The 19741-nt window shown below is 29.3% G+C and overlaps 2 protein-coding genes across 2 annotated transcripts; one reads left to right on the top strand and one right to left on the bottom strand.

Moving 5' to 3' along the window:
- Positions 1–1577: 1577 nt before the first annotated feature.
- LOC114176950 (uncharacterized) lies at positions 1578–4193 on the top strand. The gene is made up of 6 exons (XM_085671222.1): positions 1578–1688; positions 1911–1979; positions 2276–2407; positions 2949–3026; positions 3522–3653; positions 3731–4193. The coding sequence occupies exons 3-6, from the start codon at positions 2279–2281 to the stop codon at positions 3911–3913; spliced, it is 522 nt and encodes a 173-aa protein (XP_085527348.1). The 5' UTR covers positions 1578–1688; positions 1911–1979; positions 2276–2278; the 3' UTR covers positions 3914–4193.
- Positions 4194–5114: 921 nt separating this feature from the next.
- On the bottom strand, positions 5115–8308 carry LOC114176066 (protein arginine N-methyltransferase 1.1-like). The gene is made up of 9 exons (XM_028060971.2): positions 8049–8308; positions 7869–7879; positions 7529–7684; positions 7340–7403; positions 7096–7238; positions 6897–6984; positions 6642–6757; positions 6399–6549; positions 5115–5511 (listed from the first exon to the last, which is right to left on the bottom strand). Exons 1-9 carry the CDS (start codon positions 8242–8244, stop codon positions 5306–5308), a joined length of 1131 nt encoding a protein of 376 aa, XP_027916772.1. The 5' UTR covers positions 8245–8308; the 3' UTR covers positions 5115–5305.
- Between the last annotated feature and the right edge of the window lie 11433 nt (positions 8309–19741).

The raw sequence follows: 19741 nt of genomic DNA, 5'->3' as shown, positions 1-19741 counted from the left end.
TTTAGATTTTAATATCTAAAATTCAATAAAAATATTAATATATATTCAATTTTTTATTTAATATTTTTATTATCTATTCTTCTTCATTTTATTTTATTTAATATTTAAATTTATTTTAAAATAATAAAACTTTAAATTAAATAGAATTAAAAAGAAAAAAAAAAAATATATATATATATATATATAAATATATATACACGAAAGTCGACTTCCAGTATATATATAGAAACGGATTTTGACTTCCGTTTATATATATATATATATACGGAAGTCCGACTTCCGGTTTCTATGTATGTATTTTTTTTTTCACTTTTTTTAAATTTAAAGTTTTATTATTTTATTTCATTTTTTTTTTAATTTATTTTAAATTTTTTATTTAATATTTTTATTACTTATTTTTTTTTAATTTTTAAAGTAATTTTTTTTAAATTTATATGTTTTATAATTTTTAATATGTTTTTAAAAAATAAAATAAAATAAGTTAGAAAATATACATTTGAGAAAGAATTAAAAATATTTAAAATCACATAATTTTTTTACTTACGGAAGTCGACTTCCGGTAATGATTTTTGTTTTTTGGAAGTCGACTTCCGGTAATGATTTTTGACTTCCGGAAGTCAACTTCCGGTGATATATTTTGATTTCCGGAAGTCAACTTCCAGTGATACATTTTGACTTCCGGAAGTCATATATTTTGACTTTCGGAAGTCGACTTCCGAAATTATTTTTGGGGTGTGATGTCCCTGAGTTTCCTTAAATAGTCAAAGGTATTTTGAGAATTTAAAAAAATTTTGGAAATGCAGAAGAAATGCTTGGAGGTGTAGGAAGAAAGACCCTTAATCGATGTTCCCCCAGTACAAATATAAACGTGCAAATTTGATTTCTAGGGTTTATCAAAGAAGGGTTTTAGTAAGGATTTGAGCCCGGTTCGAACCGGTTTCGTACTAACTCTTACGTGGACTATAAAAAATGGATTCTTTTTACGGTGAAGTTTGAAATTTCAATCATAAAATTAAGAGAGGGCTACGTGTTAGCTTTCTCCTCATTGGTCGAGAATGTGGGACTTAGGATTTTTTTTGTTGATCTGGACCAATCAAATAACAAAACCAAGAATTTAGAATTATTTTAAGAGTATTATATAATAACAGGGTTTTTCCGATGGTTGATTTATTTGGTGTGTTACTCACGCATCCGCCGAATCTTACTGTCTAATTGGGTGAAAATTTTGATCTTTCTGAGTATCAGCTGTTACTATCCGAGGTGGTGTTGTGTGGCATTGTGGGAAGATGAAGGGGGTGTTTTGGGTCGTAGTTGTAACAGTGGTGTTGCTGCATGGGTGCCCCTCTCACACTGTTCCAAGAAACCGGTTGGGGTGGCTAGAAAGGAGGACATTCCCTACATAAGGTGTCAAGTGTGTGAGAAGCTCGCTAAGGAGTTGCATCAGCAGGTTCATCACAAGCAAGCTCAGATCGCTCCCAAAAAGGTTCTTGTTGTTTAGCTTCCTTGTATTTGTTTCAGAACTGATTTGTAGGCTTTTGGTGATAGATATTCAATTATTGTGTGTATTTCTGTGTTAGATCTCGGAGTACCAGATCATTGAGATAGCGGAGAATGTTTGTAATCTGAAAAAGGCAGAAGCGGATTGGATATTGCGCATAGATATTGTGGAGGAAGGAGATAGGCTGGTGGTAAGAGAACTCTTCTTATGGCTAGTGTAAATTTCTATTTTTTATTTTGAGTTTCACATTGCTATGCCATTTTCCCACATTTGTTGCACCTTGTACTTTCTTTGGATTGTGAAAGAAATAAGTATTAATATTAAATTAAAAAAAAAAAGAGTAAGTGTTGGTCATATGGACTCTGTCGTAATACTTAGATGGTGTTTTTCCAACTTCTTTTTTCATTATCAGCTTGAGGAACAAGACTCTGAAGGACAATGCAATTCTGAATGCAAGACAATTGAGCGAGCCTGTCAGGAGGTATGTGTATATTTCAAATTCAATTCACACCTTCTTTCAGTGCTTTTGTTTGTCACCAGTAAATTTCATCTTTTGGTCTGGTTCTGAAACTGGCTTATGTGAGAGAGTTGAATAAAGGAACAAGTTTCACTCAATATCTATGATGTTGTTGAAACTGTTCATCATCTGAAATGTACTTCCTGCGCTGGTTTTTGTATATGTTGTATTTTTAAAAAGTCCACATTTGAAGGTGGTATCCTGCAAATGTTTATGTTGAGATGTTTGTGATTACTAGATTGAGAATGTGGAATTTGCAGGTTATGGGATATTCGGATACTGATGTTGCTGAATATTTATATAGTTCCAAGCCCGATATTGATTCATTGAGCAATTATCTCTGCAAAGACCTTACTAAAGCATGCAGTACCAAGCCACCCCCAGTCCCTAAGGTAACTATAGTTTAAAATTGATACTTCTGGTGATACGGTTATGATTGGCGTATAGTTTTGTTGTGAACTAATTATTGATGCATGGAAATTGGTTGCTAAAGATAATCTTCTTTTGGGTAGTATTGAGTTTGTGATTTCTGCTGCTATATAGAATAATAAGTTTTCTAATGATCATTGTTAGGATGATTCTCATGGTTTGTCTCGTATAACCCTTGCGCTTTAGGCATTCAACTTGAATGCTTGGGATTTATTGTTAATGATGGAAAAAGAAAACAAAAAAAGAGTAACGAGAAAATTGAGTATGTGTGATGGACAACCATAGTATTGCAGTTTATGTTTAAGTATAGGAGCAGTTGTCTTCTTGAAGACACAGTTGCCTTTCCATTATTTGGACTATGTAGTTTTTAAGAAACTAGAAAGTTGATCTGCAATGATGCTATCTAAAGTTGTATGCACTTAGCATTACTGTTTGATGGTGTACATGATTTCTTAATGGAAAATCTTGCTATTTTCGTCATGAAGATATCTATTTGTGTTGTAGAACAGGGCACCTGGTGAACCATTTGCTGCAAAGTCTTCCAAGGAAGCTGAAATGGAAAAACTGCTGAAATCTATGGAGGTATTTTTTTTACCTTCTTTCCTTGTATTTTATGTTTATATTTATATTTTAGAATAAATCAGATGTGCTATGACAGTATAAGGGTACGTTACATTGGCTACCTGTCTTAAATGATCATGTATGTTAAGATTTTCTGATTTCCATAATAACTACCATTCTGAAAAATTATATTGAGGATTCTGATTGGTTAATAATGTAAAACCGAATTCAGATTTTCTATTGAGCTTTTTTTATTTTGGTACTGTCTTCTGCTTGCTGAGCATTAAACTACCTAGATATTGGTACTTTAAAAAACCTTTTTAATATATTTTAAAATATTAAAATTAGTGCCCATCAGTGTAGTTTAAAGACACATCGGAATAACAGTACAAACAAACTCGGTAGAAAATTCAAATTCTGTAAAACCTCTTGCACTAATAATACATGATTAATAAACTATTTTTTGCTGAATGTTACTTGTTGTTTATGATAACGTTGTATTTCTTTCTGGTTCAGGGCATGCCCGAAGCACCAGGCATGAAAATGTACTCAAGGGATGATTTGATGAACATGAAGAATTTTGGTGGTGAAGATGGCGATGATGAAGATGAAGACGAAGATGAAGAGGCGAACTTCCCATCAAAATTGGTACTAACTGTTCCTTTCATTCATATTGATTGAAATTTTGGCAGGGACTAATGGTTTCAGTAAACTGCGTTTTGCAGGGAAAAGTTTTGAAAGAAAAAGAAAGTGGAAAAAGAGACTGGAAACAGGTGATAAAAAAGAGAATTGAGGATACAAGCATGACATTGAAGAAACAAGCAAACAAATATTCTAGTCATATACGACATTGGTGGAGGGGAAAGAAGACAACCACTTCAAAGAAGAGAGTGAAAACAGAACTTTAGTGCTGATATCTATTCCCAACCATCGGAACAAAATTACAACATCACCACGTTTGGTACTGATATGGCCCTGAATTTGGAAGGAAATCAAATGAGAATTTCACGATCACCTCTTGGAATCATTGGTTTCGCAGTCCAGGATTTGTTGTCTGATGTATTTTGGTGAGTCAATTGTTGTCTAATGATGTTGTATGTGAAGGGTGTAAACTCACTAACCTTTTCAGAGGAAAGATTACTCTTTTTTGAGATTTATGTATGGATATATTTAGACAAGTTTTGGAAATTTAGTGCGTGCTCAATATTTAACAAAAATATCAAGGAAACTATTTGAAATTAAAGTTACCAGAAGCTAAGAAGTTTATTTTAACTGAAAGTTTACTGTGGTTTTTGAATTAAATGTATTGACGAACATTGTATGAGACATACAAGTCAATAGACCAAATTTATTCATTATAGTTTTACTTAATTAAAATGATTTTTTAGTTACTTTCATGCGCTAACTAGTACTTCTATTAAAAAATAATCTTCATGCCAATCCTTGTATTTGTTTATCAAACTAGAAACTTCAAAACTTAAAATTAGTACAGTAAAAAAGGATACATCATATAGGAAATAAACAATCCTTGATTTTTCTCGTAATTGTTATACATGGACATTAATTTGCTTAGAAAGGGCTAAGTATCTGATTGAGTCGAATGAATCTTCTAACGAAAATACGACAATAAATCATGAATTCAGCTCTTTGAACAATACTCTTAAATAGCCATTAAAATAAAATCATTTGCAGTCATTTCCGTCAGTTCTTGAACATTTTATAACACTCAAGGAATAATTTGAACAAAATATCAACTTTTGAAAGACTACTAGCATGATTTCTAATATTTGTTGACATTACTATCTTTTTTTGAATTATTTACAAGAGCAATATTCAAAGATGAAATGAATAATTTATTCAAAATCTGATGGTATCTCAATACCCAGCCATGAACACAGCAGTACCCCCACCTCAAGATTTCAAAAGAAAAGTGCACCCTGATAGCATTGTTAGAACGTTAATATTATCAAAATAGCATGAACATGGTAACAGGAAAGAACACAACATTTCTAAACCTTTGAACAAACACGCATAATTATTGTAATTTGCAAGTAATCAAGTATGTTTGCTATGACTTGCCAATCTTCAGCCGAGAGGGGGAACATAATAGAATGGTAAACAATAAATAGATTTCAAATTATATCATTTCATCGAAACATGATGTTCAAATATTAGAAAGAATTCAAATAAATTGGCGAACATGTTACACTCATTAAAAGGTAGCCCTCTAGTTTAAGATAGAAGCAGCAATTGTCAAAATCTTACAAACGGCATGAGCCAACCAATAAACCAAATCAGGTTCAACGCATCTTGTAGTACTGAACCCTTGAAACATTGCATCGCTTTCCATTCAATGAATACTTAACCATTATATCAACATCGCGAGGATTCTTTTTATTTGGTGCAACAGTCATGCTCCCTACAATTGCCTCTCCCTCACAAATGGTCAAGATATCTTCCAGATATAGGACTGTTTGTTTCCAATGTGTAGTTCGTGATTTTGGTCCTGCATAAATGCTCAAAAAGGTGAGTTATCCCAACACTGTCGTACTAGTTTAACAAACTAGACACAACCACAAACAACTAAGACGTCGTGTTATCACAAACTAGAAGCTTGACTTAGCTAAATAGTTAGTTACAATAATCAAGTGGTTAAGTTTTGGTTATCAATTCTGAGTAATACTTTAAATAACATTTTGTATCACAAATCTTTAGAAGTTAATTCATACTTTTAGTCAATTCTATTTTTCTTTTTTCAGATTTGATAGACAAACAATAAAATTGTAAGAAAATTTTCACACAAATTTCGACAACCAAGATAAGTCAATTCTATCCAGTTTAATTCACAGAACAAAAGTTGAAGTTTGATGAAACTCGTAAATGTAAATTCTAAAACATCATTGAACCAACTTTCTATTCATCCTTTCTAATTTTATTAACCCCTTTCTCTTTTTCAAGAAGCTAACACATCTAATTTTATTGTGAAGTAACATTCAGTGTATGAAATGTATTTTTTTCAATTAAGAGAGTACATCACATCAAGAGACTTACATCTCTAAAACATAAAATGGAAGGTTGAAGATCCTACATGACTAAGATAAGTTTTAATATCATCTTAGTAATTAATAAATGAGTTTATGTCTTAACTCATATACACTTGCAAGCACTCATCAATCCCAACAATTACTCGATATGTACATTCCTCATTGTAAGGAGATGTGCAGGAGATCTAACATTGACCAGGAATAAGATTGAGTTGTAATATACAAGTAGGGTGCACTTCTCGCTTTACAAGTCAGTTTCTCATGTTAAGTTAATTTTAAACCCACTTATCAAGACAAACAATACCAAAGACTCAAATTAAGAGAATTGTTATAGTAGAAAGGAATTAACCTGTAGAGAAGCCCATCAATTTATGACACTTTGTGAACGATACATCAAAGTATGCAACAAGAGCATGAATATAGTCATCGCGTTCAGCTACAAGCTTAAAAGGTGCTGTGAATGAAGCATCTCCAGGAGCCATCTTTGAGATATCCATTGTCTAAACAAAGATGAACCAATCAGTTGCATATTTTCCGGACAAAAGAAACTCACTACAAGAAACATCAGACTAAAATGTAACTACCAACTCACCTTGAGTAGTTGGCAATTTGTAGCAATCTGATTTTGGTCAACTGTGTCAACAAGAGGCTCCATTATAGCTTGCTTCTTGATGCAGCTCATGTTAAATCCATAAACATTGTTCCAAACTGGTGTAGAAAATGAAAATGATACATATGTAAATACTACCAATAAATTGAATGTTTTTTTCGTCCTGTAAGGTCAGTTGACTTCAATTTTTTTAATAACATGAAAAAAAACAATGAAGGATAAAAATTATCAACTGACACTCAATTTTATCTTCTTTGTAGTCTGCATCTTCAATGGCAGTGAGATGCAGGGATGCTCTATCAGGTAACACAACTCCATCATCAGCCTGGCCAAAAAATAAAGAGAGAAACTTTCAAGCCATCGATCGACCACACAGTTCACTCATAGCAAGGATAATACACTATTATCAAACAAGAACAATGAAAACACAACTTACAAGCCATTTGTCACGTGCATAGAGCACAGAATTTAACATGTTCTCAAACAACAAGAAGTATCCCATCCATTCTGAAATTATAATATCAACTTTAGCAACAGGAAGCTCAATTTCTTCAATCTTCCCCTTCAGAACAGTCACAACTGTATAAACAAAGCAGCATTATATTAATTAAAGTGAATAGTTTCACAACTAATCAACATATGCTGAAAACGTATTAGATGCAACATATAAATGGCATCACCATTAGAGAAACCATTAGTTTCAACAATCTCCTTTGCCATGTCAGCCATATGGGAGCACTCAACCTGTGTTTCACAGATTAAAAAAAAAAATCAATAAAATACAATCTGGAATGCATCAAGTTTATAAATCTCAAATATTTTCAAGATTAAGAGCACTATAAGGATAACAATAAAGTTAGACACATAACCGCATAGACATGTTCTGCCCCCGCTTTGGCACAAAATAGTGATAAAATCCCAGTCCCAGCTCCAACATCAAGAACTACTTTATTCTTGAATAGAAACTTATTCTGGTAAATAACATTTTGATATGTTTTGGTTCTTACAGTGTCCTTCAACATTTCCTGCAGAGTAAAAACGGGTTACGGCATACCTTTCTATGAAGTATTAATATGATTGAATATTTGAAGTTTTCTTTTTGCTATTCATAACATTATAGAACTAGTTAGCGAAACCTAAAATCAACTACAAATAAAAAATTTAAACTTCATCGATACACCATGTTGCGTCCCAGTTGAGCATACTTACTTCATGAATTCCTGCAACCACAAACACAGACAAAAAAAATAAAAAATGAGTTATTTAATTTGAGAATGAAACAAACAAAATAAAACTGCTATAGTAAAAGCTTGAGATACTAGTGTGTTTAATGAAAGATTTACAGATGAAAAGGCGAAAACTTTTGAGTATTTGGAAATGGGAATATACCAAAATGAGAGTAGGAATCGAAATAGTAGTCGGCACTGGTTTTATCATCGGATTCATCGATGTCACACATGGATTGGTCGAGGTTGGAACTCTCTTCGACAGCCTCCTCAGCATCCTCGAAGCGAAGGTGACTACTCATGTTGGTGTCTTCCTTGCTAGAGGAACACTGATTATTGTTGCTCTTTCGCCGACCCATCAACTTTTCTATCTTTACTCAGATTCAAAATTAGGGTTTAAGGTTTACCAATTACACTTGTCTGTTTTCCTTTTTCTCTTTGTTTTATAGTATTAAGCAATATATTTCATCAATTTTTTTGGAAAAAAAAATAATTGTGAGAAGATTGTTTTACAATGTTATTGGGTCCAGGAACGATAATAAAATACTGATGATAATAATTTTCTGATAAGTACTTGAAAATTTACAAATCTAATTGTATAATGCCGATATATTTTATTTAATAAGTCTAATATAAATTACTGAAAACCGTATGAAGAAAAGTACATACATATTTAATTTTTATTATAATAAAATAATATAAATTTATAAATATATATTGTTATTATTTTTATGACTATTTTTAAAAAATATATTAAAAATAATATAATTTAAAATGTATATATTTTACAAATATGGTATTAAAAAAATTTGATAGTTATTTAAAAACAGTTATTCAATTTTTTTAAAATAAATAAAATTTAGTTAATTATTTTTTTATTCAATAAATAAATTATTAAATACTGTATATGATGATATAGATATAATTGTTTAAACAAATTTAGTTTACATTTTAGGATACTACAATTTTCTTCTTACGAAAATTATTTTCAGATTTTTAAAAGTTAATAATTTCTAGCGCTAATCTTTTCGAATTAGAGAAGGGCTTTTTCTTTCTCTTTTATTTTCTTTCTATAATAATAATAATAATAATAATAATAATAATAATAATAATAATAATAATAATAATAATAATAATAATAATCTTTTTCACCCTTCTCGTAATAATATCAATCATATGATAATAAAAATAATATTTTTTCACAGTAATTTTAATAATAATAATAATATTTTTTTTCTCGATAATAATACTGATAATAATCATCAAGCTACAAGGTTGACCAAGTCCTACTTCACGGGTAAAATAAATGTTAAATCTTTCTTTTTGTCTTGAATCGTATAATTTGTTGCATATTCGTATGAAGTATAAGATAAATTGTAACTTTTGTAACACTTCATTTAAATAATTATTTTAATTAAATGATGTGTCATACAGATAATATAAGAGATGAGTTTTTGGGTATAATCACGACTTTTTAGAATATCCAAAAATATTTAGAGGGATCCAAAGCACACCAAGATGTCAAGACCAAGATACCAAGACTAAACAAAATACAAGAACTTCTTGACAGTAGTTATTAGGGTACTAAAGGACAAAAATAGTAAATGGGCCACAGCCCTATCAGAAAGCCCAAAATAGTAGAATCCACCCTAGGTGAGCTACGCAGCAGAACCATCACCTCTTTGTTGGCATCTGCTCATATTAATAAATTGATGAACATACAACAAACAACAGTAAGCTAGAGCCGAAAAATAGTTTATCATGCAATTACATACAATTTCATAGTTCAAGATACATATGTCAATCCATCATGTTATGACTTACAAACAATACACTAAGACTCAGACACGACTCATCTGAATACATATAATTTAGTCGGATTCAGCGGATGCTTGCACTTGTGGTGGATTTCCCTACTCTACCGAGCTGCTCACCCCTGAGTTAAGTGTTACAATGTCTCAACCCCACACACAAGGTTAGCCCTTAATGAATTTCAGGCCTCTTGCTACTCTCACTACAAGAGTCAGTCCACTCTATGTGAGACTAACTGACTCCTTAGAGTGTCAGAATGCAACCTTACATTGAATCCTTACCAAATTATATATTTGGGGCACCACCATGAAATCCCACTAACAGGGGCCATGGAATTACGTCTCGACCAACTGAGGCACCACCATGAAGTCTCACCTAGAGGCTCATGGAATTACGTCCTAACCACATACGATTCATATTCCACTAACCAATTAATATTTGTCATGCATATAAGTCTCATGCCAACCTTTATAACCAACCCTCACTCATATTCCATGTCAAATCCATACCAACTCATCATTCTCAAACCATGGAACCAGCCATACATGTAGCATATCCAAATCATGTTAAACTCATTCATCGCAAATTATAGATTTTCTCATTCATACCAAATTCATGACCACATATATAATCAACCATTCATGTATATTCCATACCAAGATCATGCCGAACCCATCATTCACCACCCATAAACCATCTTTACTCATGCATATTCACTCATCTCATGCTTTAACATAGCAATCCAACTTAACATCACATTATGCAAACGATTTTGGGATTTTAGAAATAAAATTGCGGCTTGTGTAAACTTCAGAAATTTTTTGTATTTATTTTCAAATTAAATATGATTGAATCAAGAACCAAATGAAACAAGAACCAACTTAATTGAACAACTATAAAGAAAGTTGTACACCAAACAAGCAACAAAGGTCAATGTTGTTAACAACCAAACTATAGTGATCTTGCGATAAAAACTGCTCTCACTAAAGAGCTTCGATTCAAGATCAGACCGGTCAAAGTCAAAAACTATGTGTTAAGGATCAGTTGTTAAAATATCAACTCGATCCAACGGTTAATGAAATAATAACTTTCATTTTACGAAAAGTGTGCAGTGTTGTCAACAAACAAACTATCGTGACCTTACGATAAAAACTGCTCACTAGAGAGCTCCGATTAAAGATTCGACTCGTCAAAGTCAATAATTTTGTGTTAAAGATCAGCTGTTAAAATTTGAGCTTGATCCAACGATTAACGCAGTAGGAATCTTCATTTTACTAAAAGTGTGCAATGTAAAAAAAGAGTAGCACCACATTAATCAAACATACTCACACACCATACATTTTTATTCGACCAACAACCTCATTCAAGCATCACAGCCATACAAACAGACCAAAAATCGACAAAATAACTTTAAATACATAAACCCTAGTTTCCCTTACCTGAAAAAAGCTAACATAAATATATTCAAAATGGGTTACCATGGTGAACCCTAATTAGAATCATGATGACAGAGCTGGGAATGAAAAAGGTACGGTGGAGAATCAACTTACATGGATTGAAGAATGGGGTTCAGTTAATGCAAAGAAGGGTAAGACCCAAACCCTAGCATAACTTTTATGGAGAGAAAATGGAAGAGCGAGAACACTGATTTTGGCAAGTAAGTGCAGAATGAGGGACTTTAGCTGCTTTAGAGGTCTTGTCACCCTATGGGTCAGCCTTTAGACCCAACTGATTAGGGTAGCCGTTAAAAATAAAAGCAGAAAATAATTGAGCCTTATAACTTGTTTCTGGCATTGGTTATACATGATAAATATAAATGAACAAATAAGTAAGATTTCATCTTCATTATTCATTTTTTTAATCATATTCATATTAAAAAACAATAATTTTAAGAGCTATGTCCATATTGATTAATTTAAATTTGTCGTATTCTTGTTAATTTCAAAACTATTTCTTAAATTTCACTTTTTGTTTTAACTTATTCTACACAGCAGAAAGAGAAATGGATTTTACTCATGATTATAACATATTAACAGGTTAAGAACAATTTTAATACATATACTTTAAAAAATATATAAGCAATTTTAAAGAGAAATGAATAAAAAATTGTAATTAATTAAACAATAAAAAACAAAAAACAATTTTAGAAAATTTAGATGCTAAAATCACAATTTAAAATTAACAAAAACTACCAAAGATAATAAAAGCCGTTTGCAAAACAACCATAGTCATTTCCACCGGGCCGCTATTATGTATGGCATCTTTAGGCCCAATCCAAAGGTATGGTTCAAATCACACACAGGGTTTGTGCCATGGACAGTCATATAAAATAAATTAATTTTATTCCAAAAAATAAATCAGTTGATTTCCTTGTCTAATCCATTTTAAAGTAAGTTGATTATCCAAAAATAATTCATTATATATAATTTTAAAAGCTTTTTTGTGAATAATTACTCAATCAAACAAAATTACAATAAGGAAACACCAACAAAGTTTATACACTATATAAATTAATTTGAAGTTATATACCACTTTTATTAAAAAATAATATATAAACCATATTTGTTCGTAATTTTAGTTATATTAAATGTCGTGTTTACTAATTTGATTTTATACTTTACGAACTTAAAATTGAAGATAAAATTGTTTAATATGTAAAAAATAACAATATTTGTTGTTTGTTTCAATTTTACCAATTATAAAAATTTAGTAATTTATTATCTAACATTAAAAAAATAAATGGAAATGGTTTTTTCTATTTTTAACTTTTTAAATCATATTAACATTAACCAAGATAACTAACCAATGTAGTTTTTAAGCATTCATATCGGTAAAGTAATTATATATTTTTAGTCAAATAGTAAGTAGATTCATATGAATTACCATATATAGATGTCAAAAATTAATTATTGCGTGACTATTATCAATTTTAAAATATTTTTATGCTTACCGGTTATTATCATATGTTGAGTCATCTGTTTTATTTAAATTTTAAAAGTATGTAGTGAATAATTAATAAGGTCTTTTTAAAAATAATAGACTGAACTTAAATATCAACTTTTATTATAAATTAATGAAAGTTTTTGCAACATTTAAAAATTAAATATTTTTTTATTAGACAGAAAAAAGCTAAACTAAATTCAGGGTTAAAATACTTTTACGATCCAAAACTTCTCATAATCTTACTTTCATCTTACACCTTCAAAATTTATTATTTTATTGGTATATTTTATTTGTATTATTTGTATTATGTTAATTAATATAATATTTTAGGACTAAATATAGTTTTAGTTTTGAACTTTGACGCGAAATTAAAATTTGTATCCATATGAAATTTTAATATATTTTAGTTCACAAATTTAAAAAATAATAGATATAGTCCTTTTTTACCTAATTACAGTAATTTTTTTGACTTGTAAAAACGTTTTTTAATTAATATTGAAGTGAAAATATGTGAAAAGTATAAACAACTCGATACTAATATGAAACATATTTGACACATAAAAAAAATTTAACATAATTGAATTAAAATATTATATAGATTATTTTTACAGTTTGAAAACTAAAATATATCAAAGTTTTACAGATAAACGAGTTTCAATTTTGCGCATATTTAGCTTAATATTTTATTATTAAAATCTAATGCCAGATGATGCAGAAATAAAGGTGGGGTGTCAACCAATTTTTTCCTTAATAAAATTGTTTAAAAAACATCTTGTGGTTAGGCTACTGTGGTAGAACCTTCTCTTTTTTCTGTTATTTAAGAGTTACCTAATTCACATCCTCGAAATTGAAGAATACGTACGGCAGGAATATATATATATATAGAACTGACTATTCTGCTTGCTGTAATAAAAACCTAATTAAAAATGAATTTATGTAAGTAATATAATGAACAATGTTTTCTGGACACTGAAATCTACAAGTAGAAAGAAAAAAAAAAACGTAGATGTGATAGGTTAAACGAGATAAAAATAATATGATTCCATAAGTGTTGGTATATAATTGAGTGCTTTAATATTATTGATATCCTTCATCACTGCACTGCAAGTGGATTCAACCTTGAATTTTAAGAAGCATAATCTGTGCACACCATGCTACTATAACATGATGGTAATAAAAGTAACTTATTGTTTTGACAAGTTCCAATGTAGAACCACATACGACTGAGCAACACTTATTGCAAAATTTGTGATGAGATTTTGCCTGGTTGGCACGAAGCTGTACTTTTAATTTTATTTTAAAAGAAGAGGAACACATAAAATGATCAAAACAAGCCAATAGGAAGTTCTAAAGTATAGACTGAGAGAAAAAAAAAAAGCATGTAGATTTTATGATATATGTGTGTTTCAGATATTGTCCATCACAGCCTTTGTGGAGTTTTCAGGTTCACACATGCAACATGGGGAATATGCAACAACGTTTTTTAATCTATCCTTCATGTGTGTTGGTCACAGATCCCGTTATCACTACAGTAGGGATAAAGTTACACCATATTTCTGCAATTATTTCTCATTCATCATCATCATATACATCATTCACACCTAGAAATTTCCACACAAAAAGGCAATTCTTGGAGGCTATAGCACCATAATATATTAATAAACACACACATAGACTTATGAAGATCCGAATACAAAGGCAAGTGGAGCTACACATACAAAGAAGTCGTCAAGTTGATACAATTTTCTGCCAAATTTTCCACATTAACTCGCTTACAGATAATCTTATTATTTATATTCTTGTAAATTTGTTTCATCAGTTTTTACATGTCATATATATACAATATGCTCATAATATGTATTTATTATATTAAATTTTAGTGTTCAAGATTAAATATTATTTCTCTTTTTATTGTTTTTCGATGTCTTTTAAATATAAAATTGTGATTCGACTCGATGGCCTTGTACACTAACCTATGAAGTTTGATTTTGATGATTTTAGCGAAGTAATTAAGGTGGTGATCTTAACGACCTAGTTTGAAACACGTATTATGAAGGGTAAGAGATATATAGGATGTGGACAGTGTTTTGCCACGTTTTTTAGGTTTTGAATGAGAAGGAGCATTAAGAGAATAAGAAAGAAGTTTGTGAGTTGTGTGCGTGTTTTGGGGTATTTGTGTGAGCCTAAGTATGATAAAGCTAGAGAAAATTATTATTGCATGCATAGTCAGAGACAATTGGCTGGCATGTTTTTGCAGATTGAAAAAACCTACTTGGACTTTGTGAAGAGCATTTCTAATTTGTATTTGTTAACAAAAACGTGTGTACGAACACGGTAGGAACGAGTCATGCACGTAAATTAATTAAGCATATTTATTTATTTATTTATGGATATATATAAAAGTGCGACTACGACACTTCCAAGATATATTTTGTGGAATATTGCAAACAAAAAAAAAAAGGGAAGAAAGGAAAAGGTAGGAGGATGAGGGAGAAAACAGAATCTTCCAATATTAATATGCCTACTCTAATCCGACCTACTTAATATTCTATACATGTTTCTCTTCTCATAATCCTACGTAACCACGACAAAATATTCCCACGTGGCATCTCCCCATTGGTCATATATCTTCTGAGAAGATTCATGCCCCTCTTATAGGGATACAACACTATCACAAATTCCATTTATCTTGCTTGTTCTATACGTGTTTCACGGGCTTTCAATCTTAACTTTATCTCCAAAAGGAAACACTCATGATTAACCCTAATACATGAAGTAATTAAAGATTAATTATGCAGATTAATCAGTAGATTCTCCGTGACTTTGAAGTTTAGAAAAAAAAAATAATGTGGGAGGAAAGGTCCAAGTAACTACTAGCTTGAGAACAATGGAGGAGTAGTCATTTTCAGAAGCATGCAGATTATAATTTCATGGCAGCTTCATGATGCGTTGGACTCCAATAGTAACACTTTCTTGTTAAGGGCTTATTTCCTTTTATATATATATATATATATATATATGAAAATATGTGTGATGAGTCCTTTGTTCCACAGTCAAATAACCCCAATGGAAACGCAACTTTTGGTCCTCCAAACAAACTAAAACACGTTTCAAATACAGAGAAACCAAAAACTTACGTATCCATGTTACACCTTTTTTCCCACCAAAACAATATATTCATATCTATGCGTCACAAGAACAATAACACAAGTTCAATTCTTCCATATGGACATGCATCAAGATAGTTTATATAATCTAATCTTATTAATGACTACTTTTTTATTACATATAATCTAAGTAGTCGTTTACTATAAAAATAACACTCTAATAACTTTTATTTTCTACAAAACACATACCTAAATTTTACTTTAAAAAATTGAATTTATTTTCACTTCAACAAACATAAATAGAGGATTGGTTTACGTATATTTTATTCAATAAATTTTAATTAGTTCAATTTATGTTTGATATTTCAGAATATACCAAACATCATAATTTATAATTTTAATATTTTTTATTATAATAAAAGTAATAAAATTATTATTATATATTGTTATAATTATAAAATTTAATATAAATAAATAATTTTTATTTATTTTGTTGGTAGTTTTATAATTTAAAAATAGTTAAGTTTAAAAAATTATCAAATTAAAGATGGTTAAATTTAAAAAAAGTGATTATTTAAAGAGTAAAACTAATAGAATAATTATTTTAATTTTAAAAAAATATTTAAAAGGTATAATTGACGAATGTATTTTATATATAGATAGAGATAATATAAGTTATCAATTATCTTCGCACTATTTTTCCACTTTTACAATTTGATGGCAACGATAAGTATCATATTCATAGTTTAACAATTACGTTATACAATGCTATTAAAGGCGCAAGAATAAGCATAACTTAATTGGGTTGGATTCCATATCTCTTTTATAGAAAAAAAAATTATCATGTGAAAATATTAACTCTAATGAAAATAAAAAATTTAACGACTCATATCATTTATATTCTTGCAATGGCAGATCTTGATCCAGAGTTTTAGAGAGGCCAAAGTAATATAATTCATTGATAATTTGATTAAATTATTAGTATAACGCTTTAAAGAATGACTCTTCTATAAATAATTGGATCCTTAGATTGGATCATTAGTGTAATACTTTAAATACTTTGAAAGATGTGAAAAAGGATAAGAAAAAATATAATTTATCATGTTTTCATCTTTAAGTATAACTTCCCTTTTATCACTTTTTTACAAACTAAATCTATTATGTTATTGTTCATCGATATATATTTTTTTAAATATATTAAAAAATAATTTATCATAGTCTAATAAAAGATTGAGAGACATAATTATTAGAAGAAAAGTATATTATAATCAATTCACAATTAAAAATTGGCGATAGAAAACACATAATACATTATTTTTTGCTTCTATAATCATAAAAATGAGTATACAAAAGACTCATGATATTAAAAATAATTTTAATAACTATTAAACTAATATTTCATCATCCAATAAGGCAAAAGAGGGTTACATTTTTTTTTCGAGAAACGAAGAAAACAGATGAGAAATGAGAGCAAAAATAATGAGTATGTGTCTAACTTCATTTTTTTTTTCTTCAAAAAAAATATATGAGAGTGAGAGATGAGTACAATTTTATGAAAAATTAAAAAGGTAATGATAGAAAAAAATAAAAAATATTTTAATAAATGTTTAGTTTATTTACTCTTTTAATTACTGTTTCCAAAGATGAGTCTCAATTTAGTTCCAATTTTTTAGTCACAATTTGATATTTTTAGACGAAAACAGAGATAAAAAAGTAATTAAACCTAAATATTTTTATTTTTATTATATTTGATTTTATATTTTTATTACTTATTAACATTAAATCTTGTTGTTTATAAAAAGAAATAAAAAAATACAATTTAATTTCTATAAATTTTTAAAATATACAATCTATAATTTCAAAGATTTTAAAAATTTTAAAAATTTCAAATATATGTATATAATTTAAAGAAAATAAAAAACATTTGGGGACCATGACCCTCCCCGCTACCATGATGCTCCGTCCCTATATACTCATGATGATATATCATGTAGTTTTAAAATAAAAGTAAAAAAGACAATTTGATTAAATATTTTTGTGTCGAATATACAAAAATACATAATTATTATTATGGTATATAGAAAGTTACCTATAACCTTTAATCAATTAACAAGGAATGGTTACTCTGCCCTATTTTGGTTCATTAAAAATTATGGATCGACTCTTTAAATAAAAATAGGTCACTAGTAATAATTTGTTCGTCAAGAACGGCCAATTATTGTTCTTCAATTTTTTAATTTTTTTCCATTTTTTTAATTTGTATTTAACTTTTAAAATTTGTTTTCATATACATAAAAATTAATATTAAAAACATATTTAATCATATAAAATATTTTCTAAGATTAGTTAATGTTTTTAATTAAATAATTAAAATCATTATTATATTTACATATTAAATTACTCTATTATAACTAATAATTATAACTTATTTTATAATTATTAATGATTTAAATTACAATATTATTATATATTTATAAATAATTATAACTTATTTTATAATTATTAATGAATTAAATTACAATATTATTATATATTTATACTTTTACAAAATATAATATAAAAAATTCAATCTATTAAATTATTTTTTATTATAAATTTTAATTTTAAAAAAATGGAACGGTGAGTTAGTCAAACTAACTCGTATTTTGATCCGTTAAATTGATGGATTAGACAAATCAGAACAGAACGAACTAACAAATTACAATTTTCAACTGACCCATTCCATCTTGGAGGACTAACGGCCAGCCGAGCCCAACTCATTTTATCACCTTACTATTAATTATGTGATTATACATTAACAAAAATATGTATGAATTAATTTGTTATTCCTCGTGAACTTATCATTAATGATATGAAAATTGATGCAAGTAATCATATAAATATGCAAGTTGAAGATAAATATATATGTGTATGGAAAGAGACAAAGGCTAGGTATACGTAGGTAGCTCTTATTCTTTCTGGTGTAGATGTGCAGATTTTTGGAAGCAAAGATGAATGATGAATATTTTTTTATGGAAGAAAGAGATTATTTTGAATGGTTTCCAGGCAATGATGTTGGAATTTAAGAGGGTAGAAAAGAGTGTGTAGGTAGAAAGAAGTCCACAACTACGTCTCCATTAATATAAAAAAACTAAAATCCATAGCTCTGTTTGATACTTGTCTCAACCCTAGAGGTCGAAGTCGCCGCACACTCGTCATATCTCACGTTCTCTATTATGCTTTAAGATTCACCATATTAACTGCAGATCTAGACCTCATCTTCTTCTTCCCATCCACATGCATCCCTCACATTCATCATTATTCTCGTGACAAATCGATAGTTTCACGTCGATTAGAGATAAATTCCATTTATAACATTTAATCAAATACAAATCTCCTCTTACAAATCAATCTTACAGCCGATAAGTCCACTTCTTCTTCGTATGATCTTCTTATTCGTCTGCTTCACTTCATTTATCTGTCGTTACTTAGTTCAAATCCACAACGTCACAATCCCGACAACTATATCCTAGATTCCAAACTCCGAAACGCTATTACGCATGCAAATATACACCAAATTACTAATATTATCTAATACAACCATATCTAAGTCAGAGATATCTGTTTATATGCTCTATATAGGTGGTTGGTGTTCCTGTACCTTGGTCCTAATCAAGGTATTAGCTCCAATAATAACTCCTAGATTCAACCTAATTACTATTATGTGCAGTCTGTTTTTGTTTTTATTTCTTTGCCATTTCAATCATTAGCATTATTGGATTCGCAACTTATTTTATGCATATGCATAAATAAGTCGGCACGTTTTCCAAAACTTGGTCCTTATTTTAGTTAGTACTAATCTTCTACAATTAAGAGAATAAATGCCCTTCCAAGATCTATACAAGATTTCAGAGTTTAATAAATTTTCATGCTGTATAAATATTTTTTGTGTTTTATCCAAAATTATTAGCGAAGACAACAGTCAAGATTTAGTTAAAATTGAAATACGAAATTA

This window comes from Vigna unguiculata, chromosome 3, assembly GCF_037176805.1.
Source record: "Vigna unguiculata cultivar grain cowpea cultivar isolate G323 ecotype 2 chromosome 3, ASM3717680v1, whole genome shotgun sequence".
NCBI lineage: Eukaryota > Viridiplantae > Streptophyta > Magnoliopsida > Fabales > Fabaceae > Vigna > Vigna unguiculata.
Note: the sequence above shows the minus strand (reverse complement) of the source record. Positions and strands in the feature narration are given on the sequence as shown.